The following is an 18,381-nucleotide window of genomic DNA, read 5'->3' as shown; positions in this document are numbered from 1 at the left end:
TATTTCATGTAGAATAAGTTTTACCCCTAAAAATAGATTCAACCTTTTGGCTGCTTTGTTAAACAATGACCCAAGATTGCTCAAGGACCACTAACAAAAGCATGCACATAATCAGCTTGTTCCAAAAATTGAAAAAATAATCATTCTCTAGGTCAATCACGTGAAAAGGCTTAGTCCAAAACCATAACATCTCCATCCTCCACATCAATATTGTCAATGAGATTACCCCTGGAAGGCTGGTACTGCCAGTGCTTCAGATTCATTCCCCTCTATCACCACCTTCTTGTAATCTATGGTGTCCGCTTGCAAAGAAGCAATCATAACAAGACCATCATCGGTTCCAACCTCCAAATCATTGTCTCTCAATTTCACTTTCTTGATGCTTCGACTCGATTCAGGGTTTTCAGACAGTCTCTCTACTGGGGAGAAAGCCTAAAAAGCATTTGGAATCCATGATTAATGGTATCTTTTTTTTTTTTTACTGTGACGACAGTTATAACATTGAATTTTGAATATTGATGATGAGAGAGGAAGCTCATCCATTTTACTTGAATTGTTCTTCTTTGAGGTTGTAGGCTGTGTTTGATACTCGAGGCTTGAGCTTGTGGCTAAATTAGTGGGGGACTCAGAAGGCAAAGAAGATGAAGTCAGGTCATGTTTAGGCGAGGAAGAGATGGCTGCGGCAGGCGAAGGTGTGATGCTTGCCATAGCTGAACAACTATCTTGCCCTGGAGATGCAATGGACGGATTATGATTGCTAACTACAGAATTTGCTGCCAGCCATTCCAATATTTTTATTCTTTTGGAAAGAAAATGCAAAAATAGCGCTCATCAGTTGAAACCAGCAAACCTTTTTCTCTGGAATTGGAAAGCAGACACGAAGGCATTTGGTAAATATATTGGCCCATTAGAATATAGGAACAGGTAGAAAATGACATCAAAAGAAGGTTCTGAAACTAGGAGTGGTTTTCTATTCTTCAACAAAACTACATTGAAGATTTTTGTGAGTTCATCTTATATCACAGTTAAAGCTTCTACACGGAGGTAGCTGTTATTCATGTCAAATTATCTAAAATAGCATGAAGACGCAAGTTTGAGTTACTCTCTATCCTGACTTACCGACTTGTACTCTAAGATAGTAAAAAACGTTTGATATCTGTACACTGTTCTATGGTGTCATATGCATGCACACATCTGCCATGGATATGCATAAAGACACAACATAAACCCGCATCCCCATTGAGCACCAGTCAACGTCTTCGAGCTGTGTATGCAATCTTTGCAGCACTCATCTCTGCCTGCTTCTTATTTCTTGCTTCTTTTCCAGTAAAATTCACTCCATCTATCTCCACTGTTGAAATGAAAGTAGGCGCATGAGCTTCACCAGATTTCTCTGTAAAATAAGTTGGCAAACCACAACCTTCTCTCTGAGCCATATCTTGTAAAAGATTCTTATAGCCAGATTCATCCTAAAAAGAAAACAATAAATTACATAAAGAAGTGTAATCATGTGTCTAAAAGATACAAACACAAAAATTGCAAGCGTAACCAACAGATTTTTGCATCTCCACAATGAATTGATTTAGAAAAATAACCTCTTCAACTCCATTTGGCAATAATGACATCAATGCAACTTTTGCAGCTGCATTTTCAGCTTTGCTCAATGTGGGAAAATATTCCCGACTCTCATAGGTTTGTCCGTTTACAGTGACCTTGCACTTAAAGCGAATAGCATGAGGAGGACCCACACGCTCACAAGAATACACAGGTCGAGTGAAATTTCTCTTTTGCGCATAGGTTTGCAGCTGGTTTTTAAACAAGTGCAGCATACCTGTAAGCCAGAAGAAAATTCAGATGCATATGTCAAATACTGACTTGTCATGAAAGCACAAAATAAACAGGGGCGTTATTGAAGACACAAAATAAGGTGATTCAATATCAAGTTTCCATGGTTAGTTGATGCTACTACCTTCTTCAATCAGAATTCAGTTTCTCATTTGCTGCAATAACTTGGCAACCAACAGTGCGTTAAATATAAAAGTCCCTCCTTTCCCCTTTTATACTATACAATACAAACCTATAAGCTACCAAATGAATTAAATTACCCAATTACAAAACAATGATTTTGATTGCAGGCAGCAGATTCTCAACAGCCAAGTGAGGCACAACTGAGTACAGAGAAAATACAATAATAATAATAATAAACAAAGAAAAGACTGATAGAACAATTGAAGTAGAAATTCTTATGTTTTCCTCCATTCTATATTCCCAAAAAAAGTATTGAATGAGACACAAGGGAAATAGACACAAGAGAAGTTATCAGAGCAAGCTTAGTAAGCATCTTAAAAGGACTTCCTCTAGTTCCATTTGTTGAGATTTGGGCATGGGGAAGAGTCCATTCACCACAAGTATGGCTGGAAAGCAAGATTCGCGATCTAACCCATCTTCATCAATCAAGAATTTTCATAAACTCTGTTATATATGGCAGCTCAGCCATGTGGTTATGGTTAGTATTTAGTTCCTTTCATTTTTCTCATAAGCTGAATACGAACAATTTGTTTTTGTTTTTAAAGGAGGTTGGTTAATCTTTTGACGCCATAGAGACAACTGATTTAGCAAAAAAAATTCTAGATGCTGTGTATATAACCTGTTTTCATGCCTGTCAATTTAGAGAGGAAAACCTATTGTTTCCATAACAAATGGTTGCCGTTTTGGAATGCAACCATGAGTATCAAGCACATCCAACTAACTCCACTCCAGCACTAAGAAACGGTAATGATTTTGTAAGGAAAAAAAATCAATAACTAAATTCGCTCTCACCTCCAAAACTCTCATCAGTCTTGGCAACTGCCCCGTCTTCATTTGACAGGGGAGTTCGATTTGCATCTTGTAGGTCTAATTCCAAGTTCCCTCCGGGAGATGGACGAGTATTCTCCCCAGCGCTTCCTCCCGAACAGTCTGCAGAAACTTCAGCATAACATCAGTTTCTTCATTTCTTGATGCAGTGTAAATAAGCATAGGCACCACTAGAATGATTTATCATAAAAAGCTTCATGATTACAGGCATCAATCAATACATTCTATCAACAAAAAATAAATAAATTATAAGAAGCAAGCGTTATTATGCAATCATTCATTCTTAATCAAACATTAATTTACAAAATAATTTCATTTCATTAAAAACAATAGCCTAAAAAAATCTTTAAAATATCTGATACAGTGCAATTAAAGCACAAGGAAATATAAAAAAGGGAAGAAATGAAGCGTTGCAAAGAAACAAAAGGGATTCAATTACCATTAAGCGGGGAGGAGGAGGAAGCGCGAGGGTGGTCGGAGAAGTATTTATAGGCGAGCTTAGCAGCGTCGTTTTGAGCTTTTTTAGATGAAGAAGAGGGGTAAGGAGTGGAAAAGAGGGTGGCGTCGACGGTGACAGTGGCATAAAAGTGAGGGCTGTGCTCTTGTCCCTCTTTAGTGACTTCATACTTAGGGATCTCCCATCCTCTCTGCTGGGACAGTTGTTGAAGCTTTGATTTGTACATTACTCTTTTATTATTCACGCGTCCTTCCACTCTCTCTTTCTTTCGTGATTATTGCCGTTGCCTGTGAGTGATCATATATATATATATATATATATATATATATATATATATATATAAAGACACGCACGTGTTCTGTGTCTTTTTGTCAATCAATTCCCTTCCTCGGGAAGGAAGGTCTCTTTTCTTTTTCTTACGGGTCATCTTCTTTATATCTATACTCTATATTTTTTTGGTATGGATAATTTCCATACTTTATCTGTTAAGCTCTGGGTATTTATATAGATATTTATTTTATAATTATTATTTATTATTAACAAAAAAAATAAAACAGTAATATATATATTTGAAGCATGCTTATATTAAATAATAAAATTATAAATATTATACATGCATATGTGTATATTATATTAATATTAAAATATGTATAATTTATATTACATTAATATCTATATATATTGAGTCCAGGTTGATAATATACATATTATATGCATTATACATTAAATAAAGTAATAATTTAGAAAAACTCAGGTTATTTTGGATTGATATTTATTAAGTTAAGATTAAATTGTTATTTTTATTTATTTTCACTAATAATTATTTTATACATTAAAGAAACTTGACGTGGAAGTTGTTGACCACCTCAAATTTGTTTTTTATTTACAATTGTTTTAATTGGGTCTTCGAAACTTTTTTTTACCTCCTTAACATTGGTTGTATAAAGAATAAATCACTTCAGATATATTTGGAAATAATAATCAATAAATTTATTATTATTTATTACTAGTATATATAATTTTTAATTTATTTTATTAAATAAAAATATAAACTTTTTAATTTATATTTAATTTTTTTCTTGATGAAAAAAAAACTCGGCACTCCTTTTTTATGTTGATAAAAATAAAAAAATAAAAATCCTCCCTCTCACAGCAGCGTAGCGTTAAAAATAAACAAGTAATAATAATAATGTTTTAGATAGCTACAACACTTGTGTTAGACAGGAAATGAATTTAGGCAGTTAATATGTCTTTTGCTGACTTTAATAATCTAGTAACAAATATTTTATATAATTTAATTTGTTAATAAATATATTATATTATTTGGTAAATATAATTTGATACAAGGTAATTTATTGTAAAAATGTAAAGTTGTGAGGTAAAATAGTAATCTTATTTACATTTTCAATGAAATATAATAAACATATATTATAGAAAAATTTTATTTCAATTAAACGAAACACATAAATATTATGTATGAAGGAATTGTTCCATTGTTCCAAAATCACATTTAATAATCTTCGAGTATAATTAAAATTGTGATAATGGTTGTTTTTAAAAAAAATATTTGCTCGGAAATATATTAAAATAATATTTTTTATTTTTTTAAAATTTATTTTTAATATTAACATATCAAAATAATTTGAAAATACACATAAAAATTAAATTGAAGTAAATATAAAAATTATTTTTTTCAAAATTATTTTTAAAATATAAAAATAAACTAACCCTTCATATATAACACGTATATGAAAAAGGAGATATTTTTGTTTTCTAATACTTTTAAATTGGATAGCCCACTGCTAGCTCATGTTCGTAATTAATTATCTTTATTTTCTAGTTTTAATTCAACAATATGATTTGATTTATGTGGTTAATTAGTGATGTAAGAAACTTTTAGTATAACTTATTAACTGTTTGTCCTAATTTAGAAATTCCTTAATTTAGTGCCCGTTTTGCACCGTGACTGCAGCAGCAGTTGGAAGCGAACACTGATTTAAAGTATTTGGTTAATACTAATCACAGGTTTTTTTAACATGGATCCTACTTAAAAATTGAGGTCGAACCTCAATTTGTGAAACGCAATTTATAATTGCTTCGTGCCCATGTTCTTCTCTCTTTCACCGACTGCGCATAATCTTTGCCTCCACTCTTCACTGTGTGGATACAGTGGACAACATCTTCATTTTTCCGTTGAATCAGCTCAAATTTAAATGTATTGAATTGTATCCATCCTAGTAAAAAAATTTAATTTTTTTTAATTATGTTTTATTTAAAAAATTAATATTTAATATTATTCAATGACACTATATAAATTAGAAGGAGATCACATAATGACATAGCATTTGCAGAATTTAATAGCAATCTCAATTTTATTCTTGATGATATTTTACTTGATTCTGTTGCACCTCAGAAAACCATGAAAAATATAGTCCTTATCGGATGAATTTTATACGTGATGTAATTGTAGATAGGTTAATGAAATAATAAAAAGTATTTGATATAAAAGTATTATTTATTTAATGATGTAATAGTAGTAGTTAAATCTACAATATTTAAATTAAAAACCATCAATATAAATATATATCTTTTTTAGTTATTTTATAACATCAATTTGAAAAATATTTTTTTACCAAATACATTAAACTATATTTTATTCAACTTTAATTTCAATTATAATTTTAATCAAACATATATAAATACCAAACTAACCTATCTAAAAATATATTTTATAAAATAATTTTTTTTAAATTACAATCATAAAAATTACCGTAATACTATACACACTTTTAATGTAATCCTATATCGTAGTGTGAGGTGAATGGTCCACCAAACTTCTCTAACAAGCTTTCCTATAGTTACTATCAAACTTTGAAAGAAGACTATTCCTCCTACCAACGTAGAGATGCTTTATGGCTAACAAATCCAACGCATTAACTTAATGGAATAACCTAGTTCCTCTAAAAGCATAGCTATTAAATTATGTTAATTTCAGTTTGGTTTGATCTACCAGGTTAATTTAAAATTTAAAACATGAATAAAAATCAAGTTTTTAATTGAATTAAATAAAATATTAACTTGATATTATATTTTTAGCAATCTAGTTAATCAAATAACTAAATATAGTCAAAACTAAAAAAAAAAAACATGAGAGTGGAGTCTAGGCAAGGTGCTTGAATGGCAAGGTGGAGTTTCATGAGAGTGGATATCTCAGACATTAAAGCACTGTATCACAAGAAACTAAGAGAAGCTTTTTATTGAAGAAAAAGTTTTCAATGATCATCATACCAGTACTTATGTCAATAATTGATTGGATAATGAGTATAAATCTGCAGGAATTAAAAAGAGTGAGTCAATGCATAAATAAAAAAGAAATTAAATAAGAAATAAAATATACTAACCAGAGTTAAAATAAGCTCTAGATTTAGAAAAGAAATCAAAGTTTGAAATAAAATTTAAAAGGTAAAAATTTTAAATTTAAAAATTTGATACTAGGAAAAGTTTAGAAGTTTTGGGAAAACAATGTTCAAAACTCTTCTTTCAGCCCATTTTTTTTATTTATATAGTTGATTTTTAAATCAAAACTTATAAAAGAATAAAGTCTCATCATAATTAGTTTTGATTACCTTTTATAAAACCATAATTAAAACTTAATATTTTAGCTTTAGATGTGTATTTTTAGCTAAGAAAACTTGAGAGGTACAAAAACACTCTCCTAGATGAAAACTAATTAAATTCATAGGCTGAACTATACGAAATAATAAGTTAGCAAAAATAGTTCTATGAAGGACACAAAATTACTTTATAATAGTAAATAAATTCCTAGTAATAGGTTAGCAAAAACACTAATCCAAACCTAAATACAAGACTTCGGACTCACTCAGGATCCAAAAGGTAGGGCTTAAGACCCTAGCTCGAGTCGAGCCAAACACATGCATCTGCATGTAGGCTAAATCCATACCACATTGCTTAGGTTTATTTATGTTCCAATAACTTCCCCTTAAATAAACTTAAAACAATCATGTATATTTTCTGTATGATATAAATTTTTGGGTTTTAATAAACATGTCAACCATGGGTTTCTAGATTAATTTTTTATTCACCTATAATTTATTTTAATCATTTTAATATTTCTTGTTAAATAACTTTTATAAAAAAATAATTTTCAACAATATTTTAACTCTAAAAATAAATAAAACCCACTTTAAATCTGCCCTTAAATATATTCATTAACTATATTTTATTTTAAAAAATCTCAATATCCCCCGTATGAATGAAATAAATCACACATTTCTTTCTTTTATGAAGAATGACATTTTATTACATTAAAGGTTATAAATTGTACCTCTTTAATTATATTTTAATATCATTTTATAAGGGTGAAAACAACTGAAAAACAGTGAAAATAAAAAAAACCGAAAAAAATAACCAAAAAAATCGAACTTTGAAAAAAAATCTATTAAACCGATTAAAATTTTAAAAAAACCGACCGGTTCGGTTCAGTTTCTGTTTTATAAGCCTGAAACCGAAAAAACCGAACCGAACCTAAACCGAAAAAAATTAGAAAAAAAGGAGTCAAATTGGAAAAAACTGAGCCAAACCGAGCCAAACCAAAAAAACCGAGTTAAACTGGTTTGAACCAGTTTTTCTCCTAAAAAACCGAACCAAATCGAAACCGGTCGGTTTGAACCGGTTTTGTTTTTTAAAAAAAAATTCGGTTTGATTATTTTTTTTCTATAAAAACCAAACAAAACCAAAAATAATCACCCCTATCATTTTATAACATCTGTTGCATCAAGAATCAATGTATTTGTCATCGGACTTCCAAATGTTTTTTTAAAAAAACTACAATTTTTGTTCACTTTTCAATATCTATATATATAAAAGATAGTATCTATCTTTTATTCGTATCTTTTAAATTAATTCTTTTTATAAATCATGCATTTTCAAGTTTTGTTATTTCAGATCAAAGTGAAAGTTGTGATTTTTCAACAAACCCAAACGTAAAAATTATAATTGAAGTGTCATTTAAATAGAGAGAAATTGCAAAATGCGTCTCATTATATAATTTTCAATTTATTTTATTAAATATAAATATAAACTTTTTAATTTATAATTTATAATTAAATTTTTTCTTGATGAAAAAAAAAATTCGGCAAGGTTGATAAAAAAAATATCTCTTAAAAAAAACAAATAGTAATAATAATAATAATAATAATAATAATGTTTGAGATAGCTACAATACATGTGTTAGCTAGGAAATGAATTTAGCAGTTAATGTCTTTTTGTGACTTTTATAATCTAGTAAAAAATATTTAATATAATTTAATTTGTTAATAAATGTATTATATTATTTGGTAAATATAATTTCATACAAGGTAATTTATGGTAAAAATGTAAAGTTGTGAGGGTAAAATAGTACTCTTATTTACATTTTCAACAAAATATAATAAACATATATTATTGAAAATTTTTATTTTAATTAAACGAAACACATGAATATTATATATGTCGATACACGACGTCGGGCGACGGCTCCCGTTTTTTTTGTTTATTTAACAAAAATGGTTTTTTTTCTCAATTGGGGGAAACAAAGATTTTATTGGAGTCGCCATCTAGTAATTTGAGGGAACTAGAAATCCTAAATTAGACACTGGTCCCAGAGATTCGGGTACGGGGTTAGTTATGATTAAGGGAAGGTAGACACCACCCTTAAAACATCCTTTCAATAGAAAGGTTACCCTTACTTGTGTGTTTTCTATTTGATTCACAATGCGATTATATTTTGGGCTTATTTGTAAATTTTTTAATGATTAAAGTCGGTCCCTAAAAATAGGAGACACATTAAAAATGACATCAGTCCCTAAAAATTAGGAGACTCGTCTAAAATATTGACATTTGTCCCTAAAAAGGAGAATTACGTCTAGGTTACCAAAAGAAATAATGGATATAATCCATTATATTTTGGGTTTATTGGTAACTTGTTTTTTTTTAAAATGGTTAACGTCGGTCCCTAAAAATAGGAGACGCGTTAAAAATGACATCAGTCTCTAAAAATTAGGAGACTTGTCGACTTTGGTTTTTGTATTTTTTTTACAACATGCAAGAAAATTTACAAGCATTTATATATAAAAAAATATCAAAAATACCAGTTGAAACCCAAAAAACTACCTGAGTGTCAATGTATATGTAAAAGACTGAAATACCCTCGGATTTCTCGAAAAATTACGAAAATGCCACTGGCGGCGCGTGTGGCACACGCGCGGTTACTGTGGGCGGCGGCCAGATTTCCCGGCGAGATTTCTGTCCAACCGACGGTCGATCCTGGTAGATCTGAGGACGAGGATTCTGATGGAGGTGGTATCGTCGGCCGTTGATGGCTGACGAAGGAGAATCGACGACTTGAAGCTTCGGTGACCGCCGACAATCGCGGCCCTTTTCCGGCCAAATGAGGCGGAGAAATCGATGAAAACCACCGGGGTTTTTCTTTACATCAGGGGAGAAACCTTTCTGTGGTGGTTCGGAGGCTGGAGACGGCCGGAGATGGGAGATCGGGGGAGAGAGAGAGCGTCGCCGGCGAGAGGAGAGAGAGGCTCCGAGATTACGCTACGGTGTGAACGCGTGTATGGTACACCGGTACCGCTGAACACTGTACGCCGTTGGATCTCGGATGAAATGATCGGATGGCTGTGATTGGCTAGATTAGCAGATTGAACGGACGGTCTGGATAGGCGGAGCTGTGATCTGGTGTGGCGCGGTGCACCGAAAGCTCGGTACACCGGATGACGTGGCGCAATGAGATCAAATCTTGGAATATTTCAACGGCTGAGATGTGTGGGGATATATTTGGTATTTTTTAAATTGTTATTTTTTTAAAACAATATCCTACTCGCGAAGAAAAACTAAAAAAAATATAACAGTAGTTTTTTCTTTCTTTCTCTTTTTTCTTTCCTCTTTCCTCTCCCTCTGTGGCGTACTGTCACTGGCTATTTATAGCCAATGACAGGGGACAACACGGATCTGCTTTAAGAAAAATTGTGTACGCATAACTACTCCGCCTACAATTAGTATAACTGCCCCGCCTAATATAACAAATTTGTATTATTAATTTTGTTTTATTATATATAATAATAAACAAATTAGTATTAGAAAAATCTCGTTTCAACCGCTAAAAATCAATTTTCATGACCGAAAATAATAGTTTTGACCCAAAATAACCTGAAACTCATTTTTTACCCCGGTCGACATGGTTGGACCCGTATGGACTCGGTGGACTCGGTTTTGACCGAATATGACGGTTTTGACCCAAAACGACCCGACATTTATTTTTTACCTTGGTCGACATGGTTTGACCCGTATTGACCCGGTGGACTCGGTTTTGGTCAAAAATGACGGTTTTGACCTGAAACGGCCCGAAACTCATTTTTTACCCTGGTCGACATGGTTTGACCCGTATTGACCCGGTGGACTCGGTTTTGACCAAAAATGACGGTTTTGACCCGAAACGGCCCGAAACTCATTTTTTACCCTGGTCGACATGGTTTGACCCGTATTGACCCGGTGGACTCGGTTTTGATGGAAAGATGCGGTTGACTCGAGAAAAGTATATTTTTGAATTTTTAAACTTTTTTCTTAATTTTTTTGGATTTTTATAAATAATAATAGAAATAAAATAACATTCGAGAAAATCTTGGTGGATCCAAAATTAGGTTACAACAGTTGCCCCCTCTTTACAATGCTTACGGTGCAAAGGCATTGGAAAATTCATTTTCTTTTGACTTTGCATAGTAAGTTTTGTAAAGAAAAACGATGGAAGTGTTGAAAAATGCACAGATTTTCAGTTGGTCTAATTCTTATGGGCGACCTGCCCAAGTGAAAAACATGAAAGTGTTTTCAATATTGATCTTGTGAAGTACATGAAAGTGATTTCAGATTAATGTTGTGAAATACATGAAAGTGATTTCAGATTAGCATTGTGAAATACATGAAAGTGATTTCAACAATGGTTTTGTGAAATACATGAAAGTGATTTCAAAATTGATTTTTTTTATAAATATATTAAAATAATATTTTTTATTTTTTAAAATTTATTTTTGATAGTGTATATTAAAATGATCTGAAAACACATATAAAATATTAATTTAAAATAAATAAAAAATAAAATAAAAATCATATTTTTTTCAAAAACATTTTTAAAATATAAAAAAAACAAACCCTTCATGTGTGTGTGTGTGTGTGTGTGTAAACAAACACTTTTGAAACTTTTAGTATAACTTATTAACTGTTTGCTCTAATTTAGAAATTCCTTAATTTAGAGCGTGTTTGGCAGTGTGGTTGCGGATGCTTTTTCAAATAACTTTTCGTGCCAAAATGCATGCCAACGATGTTTTTTCATTTTTTAAAAATCATTTTTGACATCAGCACATCAAAACGATCCAAAACGTACAAACCATATTAAATTTTAGTAAAAAAAAAAAAATTCAAATTTTTTGACGGCCGCGTTCCCAAACGGTGCCTTAATCCAACAAGCTTACCTATCATTGCTATCAAACTTTGAAAGACTATTCCCCCTACCAACGTAGAGGTGCTTTATGGCTAACGAATCCAACGCATTAACTTAATACAACAACTTAGTTCCTCTCGAAAGCATGCATATATATATATATATATATATATATATATATACATATGAGCTAGTTACTACCAATCATTGTCAGTGTACAAGCACATGTAGCTTAACATGAAGCTGTCAGAACTGATTATTGGCTCCATGTCTGGAGCATACATGTCTTTCTCTTACATCATGTATACAGATGGGGAAGAAGAATGACGAAGACAACATTTGGTCATGATTTTCGTTTGTGTAGGGGAAGAAAAAAAAAGTTTTCCAAATTAGGTGACTGATTTTTTTTCCCTTGTCGTGGATCAATTTCCTATGAATAATGAACATTCTTTGCAATCCCATTCATAAGAAAAAAATAATAATAATAATTGCCTACGATTAATGCACATACTTTGCAAGTGATCCACTGCAATTATTGAGTAGTCATATTAACTAAAGGGGATGGGAAAATTATTATTTATCGACACTCATTATACTATGGGTTACTATAATAATTTATAATGTATTATTTTTTTTTATTTTTTAAAATTTGTGTTATTATTTTCTTAAAATTTGTTTTTCTTTTTTTTAATATTCTTTTTTTCACTTTTTTTAAAATTTTTGGTTATATTGATGTAATTGAAAATTAAATTTTGTAATTTATTTCTTTTCATTTTGTCTTTTTACAGGGTTAAAATGGTTTATCTATTTGCTAGGGTAACCCAAGTTGTTCAAGTTTACAAGTTTGGTGAGATTTTTTTCTTTTTAATTGAACTTGAATTTGTTATCGTTTATGCCATATAGTTAAAAACAATAATTTTAGAAAAAAAAAACCATTATACATAAAACTAAAACATGTGGGGGAAAGTAGTTTAACTTTGGGTTGCTACAGTACTTTCCTCCTTTTAAAAAAAAATTATTTTTATTAATTTTATTTTTTTAATATTGAGTTGATTAAAAAATTAGCTTTGTAATTTTTTTTCTTTAAAATAATGTGGATTGCTACGGTGTTTTTCCACGTGGTTTTTCTATTTTAATTTTTTATCTTTCAAAATTATATTTGTTGATTTTATTTTTTTAATATTGAGTTGATTGAGAATTTAGTTTTGTAATTTTTTTTCTTTAAAACATTGTGGATTATTACGGTGTTTTTCCACATGATTTTTCTATTTTAATTTTTTATCTTTCAAAATTATATTTGTCGATTTTATTTTTTTAATATTGAGTTGATTGAGAATTTAGTTTTGTAATTTTTTTTCTTTAAAACATTGTGGATTGTTACGGTGTTTTTCCACATGATTTATCCTTGTCAATTTTACTTTTTTAATATTGAGCTGGTTAAAAATTTAGTTCTTTTAAAATACAGTGGATTGCTACGGTGTTTTCCCACATGGTTTTTCTATTTTATTTTTTTAATTTTCAAAATTATATTTGTCGATTTTATTTTTTTAATACTGAGCTAATTGAGAATTTAGTTTTGTAATTTTTTTCTTTAAAATATTGTGAATTGCTACAGTGTTTCTCTACTTGTTTTTTTTTTGTTTTTTAATGATTTTTTCTAAAATTATCTTTGTCGATTTTATTTTTAATATTGAGCTAGTTAAGAATTACAGTTACAATATATGGGGAAAACATTGTAGCTTTCCTCGTAAATTACTGTGAATTGCTACAGTGTTTTTTCCCACATAATTTTTTTTTGTTTTTTTATAAAATTATCTCTGTAAATTTTATTTTTTAAATATTGAGTTGGTTAAGAATTACAATTACAAGTAAATACAAGTAAGGCTAAATCATGTGGGGAAAACACTATAGCTTTCCTCACAAAACACTATGGATTGATACAATTTTTCCTCACATAGTTTTTTTTTCAGTTTCTTTTGTGTTTTTCTTTTTTGTAATATTTTTTTTCAAAATTATCTTTGTCAATTTTTTTTTAATATTGAGTTGGTTAGAATTTAACTTTGTAATAAAGCTTAATCATGTTGGGAAAGCACTGTAATTTTTCTCGTAAAACATTGTGAATTGCTACAGTGTCTCTCAACACAGTTTTTTTTCCTTATGATTTTTTTAAAATTATCTTTGTTAATTTTATTTTATTTTATATTGAGCTGGTTAAGAATTACAACTACAAGTAATTACAAATAAGGATAAATCATGTGGGAAGCACTATAGCTTTCATCACAAAACACTACAAATTGCTACTGTGTTTCCAACATAGTTTTTTTTCCTTGTTTTTTTTTTGTGTTTTTTTTGTTATATTTTTGTTCTAAAATTATCTCTGTTTATTTTATTTTTTTAATATTGAGCTGATTGAGAATTTAGTTTTGTAATTTTTTTTTTAAATATTGTGAATTGCTGCAATGTTTTTCCACATGAATTTTTTATGATTTTTTTCAAAATTATCTTTATCAATTTTATTTTTTTTATTATTGAGTTGGTTAAGAATTATAATTACAATAAAGCTAAATCATATGAGAAAAGCTTTGTAATTTTCCTCACAAAACATTGTGGATTACTACAATATTTCTCTAAATAGTTTTTTTTTATGATTTTTTTTAAAATTATCTTTGTCGATTTTATTGGGAAAAGCACTGTAGTTTTCTTCACAAAACATTGTCAATTACTACAACGTTTTTCCTCGTGGGTTTTCTTGTTCCAAAATTATCTTTGTCGATTTTTATTTAATATTAAGTTGGTAGAGAATTTAGCTTTGTATTTTTTTTTTATTAACAGAAAAGCTAAATTATGTAGGAAAAACACTATGGATTGCTATAAATCATTTTGTTCAGTCTCTAAGTTTTTGATCACCAACACAATTATTTTTTCTGTCATGAAATATTAGGTTCATCATACCTTTAGTTTCTATTACTTATCTAGTGCTGGTTTACGATTATAATACTATTAAATATATTTATTTAATAAATTTACAGTAACGTACGAGCATGTCATTTTGTGTGTGGGTGTATAAAAACAGTGTCTTTTTGTCAATCAATTCCCTTCCTTGGGAAGGAATCTCTCTTTCTTTTTCTTTCCTGATGATTTTGTAGAGAAAATGTCAAGTTTGATTTTTCCAGTCACGGGTCATCTTCTTTATATCTATACTCTATATTTTTGGTATAGATAATTTCCATACTTTATATCTGTTAAGCTATGGGTATCTATATAGATATTTATTTTATAATTATTATTTATTATTCAATAAAAAATAAAATAATAATATATATATTTGAAGCATATGTATATATTAAATGATAAAATTATAAATATTATACTGTATGTATATATATATATATATATATATATATATATATATATATCTTAGGTTGTGTTTGATAATATACATATAATATACGCATATCAAATAAAGTAACTATCTAAAAACACTTAGATTAGTTTCAGTCGATATCTACTGAGTTCGAATTAAATTATTGTCTCTATTTATTTTTGCTAATAATTATCTTATACATTAAAAAACTTGTTATGGGAGTTGTTGACCACGTCAAATTTTTTTTTATGTACATTTTTTTTAATTGGATCTTCCAAACGTTTTTTTTACCTCCTTAACATTGGTTACATGAATAATAAATCACTTCAGATATATTTGGATGTAATCAAGAGATTTATTATCATTTATTATTAGTATATATAATTATTAATTTATTTTATTAAATATAAATATAAACTTTTTAATTTATAATTAAATTTTTTCTTGATGAAAAAAAAACACTCGGCAAGGTTGAAAAAAAAAAATCCTCCCTCTCACAGCAGCGTAGCGTTAAAAATAAACAAGTAATAATAATAATAATAATGTTTTAGATAGCTACAATACATGTGTTAGCTGGGAAATGAATTTAGGCAGTTAATGTCTTTTAGTGACTTTAATAATCTAGTAACAAATATTTAATTTAATTTAATTTTTTAATAAATGTATTTTATTATGTGGTAAATATAATTTGATACAAGGTAATTTATGGTAAAAATGTAAAGTTGTGAGGGTAAAATAGTACTCTTATTTACATTTTCAACAAAATATAATAAACATATATTATTGAAAATTTTTATTTTAATTAAACGAAACACATGAATATTATGTATGAAGGAATTGTTTTAAAAGAACATCTAATAATCTTTAGAGATGTTTGAAAATGTAATAATGGTTATTTTTAAAAATAAATTTTTTTATAAATGTATTAAAATAATATTTTTTATTTTTTAAAACTCATTTTTTATTTTAGCACATTAAAATGATCTAAAAACCCACACAAAAATTAATTTGAAGCAAATAAAAATTATTTTTTTAAATACTCTTAAAATATAAATATATATATATATATATATATATATATATATATATATATATATAACACGTATACAAAAAAGGGGACATTTTGGTTTTCTAATACTTTTAAATTGGATAGCCCACTGCTAGCTTAGCTCATGTTCATAATTAATTATCTTTATTTTCTAGTTTTAATTCAACAATATAATTTGATTTATGTGGTTAATTAGTGATGTAAGAAACTTTCAGTATAACTTATAAACTGTGTGCCCTAATTTAGAAATTCCTTAATTTAATGAAATCCTAAATCAAAGTGTGAGGTGAATATATGGTCCACCAAACTTCTCCAACAAGCTTACCTATCATTGCTATCTGGTATTGTTCCTAGAAGCTTCACCAAACTTTAAAAGAGATTGAAAATGTATATGTAGTTATTTTTTAAAATATTTTTTATTTAAAAATGTATTAAAATAATATTTTTTTTATTTTTTAAAAAATATTTTTGATATTAATATATTAAAATAATTTAAAAACATCAAAAAATATTAATTTGAAATAAAAAAAAATAAAAAAATTTTAATTTTTTTTAAAAATACTTTTGAAATATAAAAAAAAAAAACATAACTATTAAATTTTGTTAAATTCAGTTCGGTCTAGAAGGTTAAATTTAACTTTAAATATATTCATTAATTATATTTTATTAAAAATAATCTCAATATCCCTCACATGAATGAAATTATCTTACTAATATAAAAGACTCAAATATATATAGCCCATCTAATAATTTTCGGGGATGTTTAAGAGTGTGATAATAATTATTTTTGAAAATGATTTTTTTTATAAATACATTAAAATAATATTTTTTATTTTTAAAATTTATTTTTGATATTATCACATCAAAATGATCTGAAAACATATACAAAAAATTAATTTAAAATAAAAAAAATAAAAAAAAATAAAAAAACACTTTTAAAATATAAAAATAAACAAACCTTTCATATATATATATACATATATATATATATATATATATATATATAACCAAACTTCTCAAACAAGCTTACCTATCGTTACTATCTGTTTTTGTTCGGAGGAGCTCCATCAAACTTTGAAAGACCATTCCTCCTACCAACGTAGAGATGCTTTATGGCTAATAAATCCACCGCATTAATTTAATGGAATAAATTAAAAAGGATGTGAAGATATGATTGTGGTTATTTTTTAAAGTATTTTTTATTTATAAATATATTAATATAATATTTTTTTTATTTTTTTAAATTATTTTTTATATTAGTGTATTAAAATGATTTAAAAACACCAAAAAATATTAATTTAAAGTAAAAAAAATTTAAAATTTTAATTTTTTAAAAAAATACTTTTAAAATGCAAATTAAAAACATAGTATTAAATCTTGTTAAATTCACTTTGGTCTAGCAGGTTAATTTGAGATTTAGAACATGATTAAAAATCAAGTTTATAATTGAATTGATTAAAATATTAACTTGACAAAATCTATTAAACATAGATTATATTTTTAGTGATTTATTTAACCAAATAGCTAAATATAGTATAAACTAAACCAGAAAAAAAAAACATAAAGGAGGGAGGGATCTAACTTTTAACATAATTGTAGCTGTATCATAATCCATTCAAAGGTAATGTGGAGTCGAGGTAAGGTGCTTGTGGTTGGGTTTTAATAATCATGTTAATTAAGGGTTTGTAGATCAATTTTTTATTTATTTATAATTTATTTTAATTATTTTAATATTTTTTGTTAAAAATTTATAGAAAAATGATTTTCAATAATAATTTAACTTTAAAAGTGAGTGAAATCCACTTTAAATCTGACTTTAAATATTTTCGTTAATTATATTTTATTAAAATGAATTTTAAAAGTCTGTTTGAGAGTGTGATTATGGTTACTTTTCAAAATGTTTTTTATGTTAAAATACATTAAAATAATATTTTTTTTATTAAAAAAAAATTATTTTTAAGATCAATGTATCAAAACAATACAAAATATATCAAAATAATTAATTTTTAACAAAAAAATTTTAAATTTTAAAAAAACACGGGTTACGTTCTCAATCGCTCTCTTTAACATCCCTCGAATGAATGAAATTATCTTACTACTATAAAAGACTCAAATATATATATATAGAGATAATAATTTGAGAAATCACTACA

The 18,381-nt window shown here is 27.9% G+C and overlaps 1 protein-coding gene across 2 annotated transcripts; it reads right to left on the bottom strand.

Annotated features, from left to right (window-relative positions):
* Positions 1-886: 886 nt before the first annotated feature.
* Positions 887-3,600, bottom strand: LOC133668773 (double-stranded RNA-binding protein 4-like). Of its 2 annotated transcripts, none has more exons than XM_062088770.1 (4): positions 3,296-3,600; positions 2,821-2,967; positions 1,596-1,831; positions 887-1,469 (listed from the first exon to the last, which is right to left on the bottom strand). In XM_062088770.1, the coding sequence occupies exons 1-4, from the start codon at positions 3,537-3,539 to the stop codon at positions 1,251-1,253; spliced, it is 846 nt and encodes a 281-aa protein (XP_061944754.1). In that variant the 5' UTR covers positions 3,540-3,600; the 3' UTR covers positions 887-1,250. The 2 variants fall into 2 exon arrangements, with proteins under 2 accessions (XP_061944754.1, XP_061944755.1); XM_062088771.1 differs by having other exon boundaries at positions 2,821-2,958.
* Between the last annotated feature and the right edge of the window lie 14,781 nt (positions 3,601-18,381).

This window comes from Populus nigra, chromosome 11, assembly GCF_951802175.1.
Source record: "Populus nigra chromosome 11, ddPopNigr1.1, whole genome shotgun sequence".
Taxonomy (NCBI): Eukaryota; Viridiplantae; Streptophyta; class Magnoliopsida; order Malpighiales; family Salicaceae; genus Populus; species Populus nigra.
Note: the sequence above shows the minus strand (reverse complement) of the source record. Positions and strands in the feature narration are given on the sequence as shown.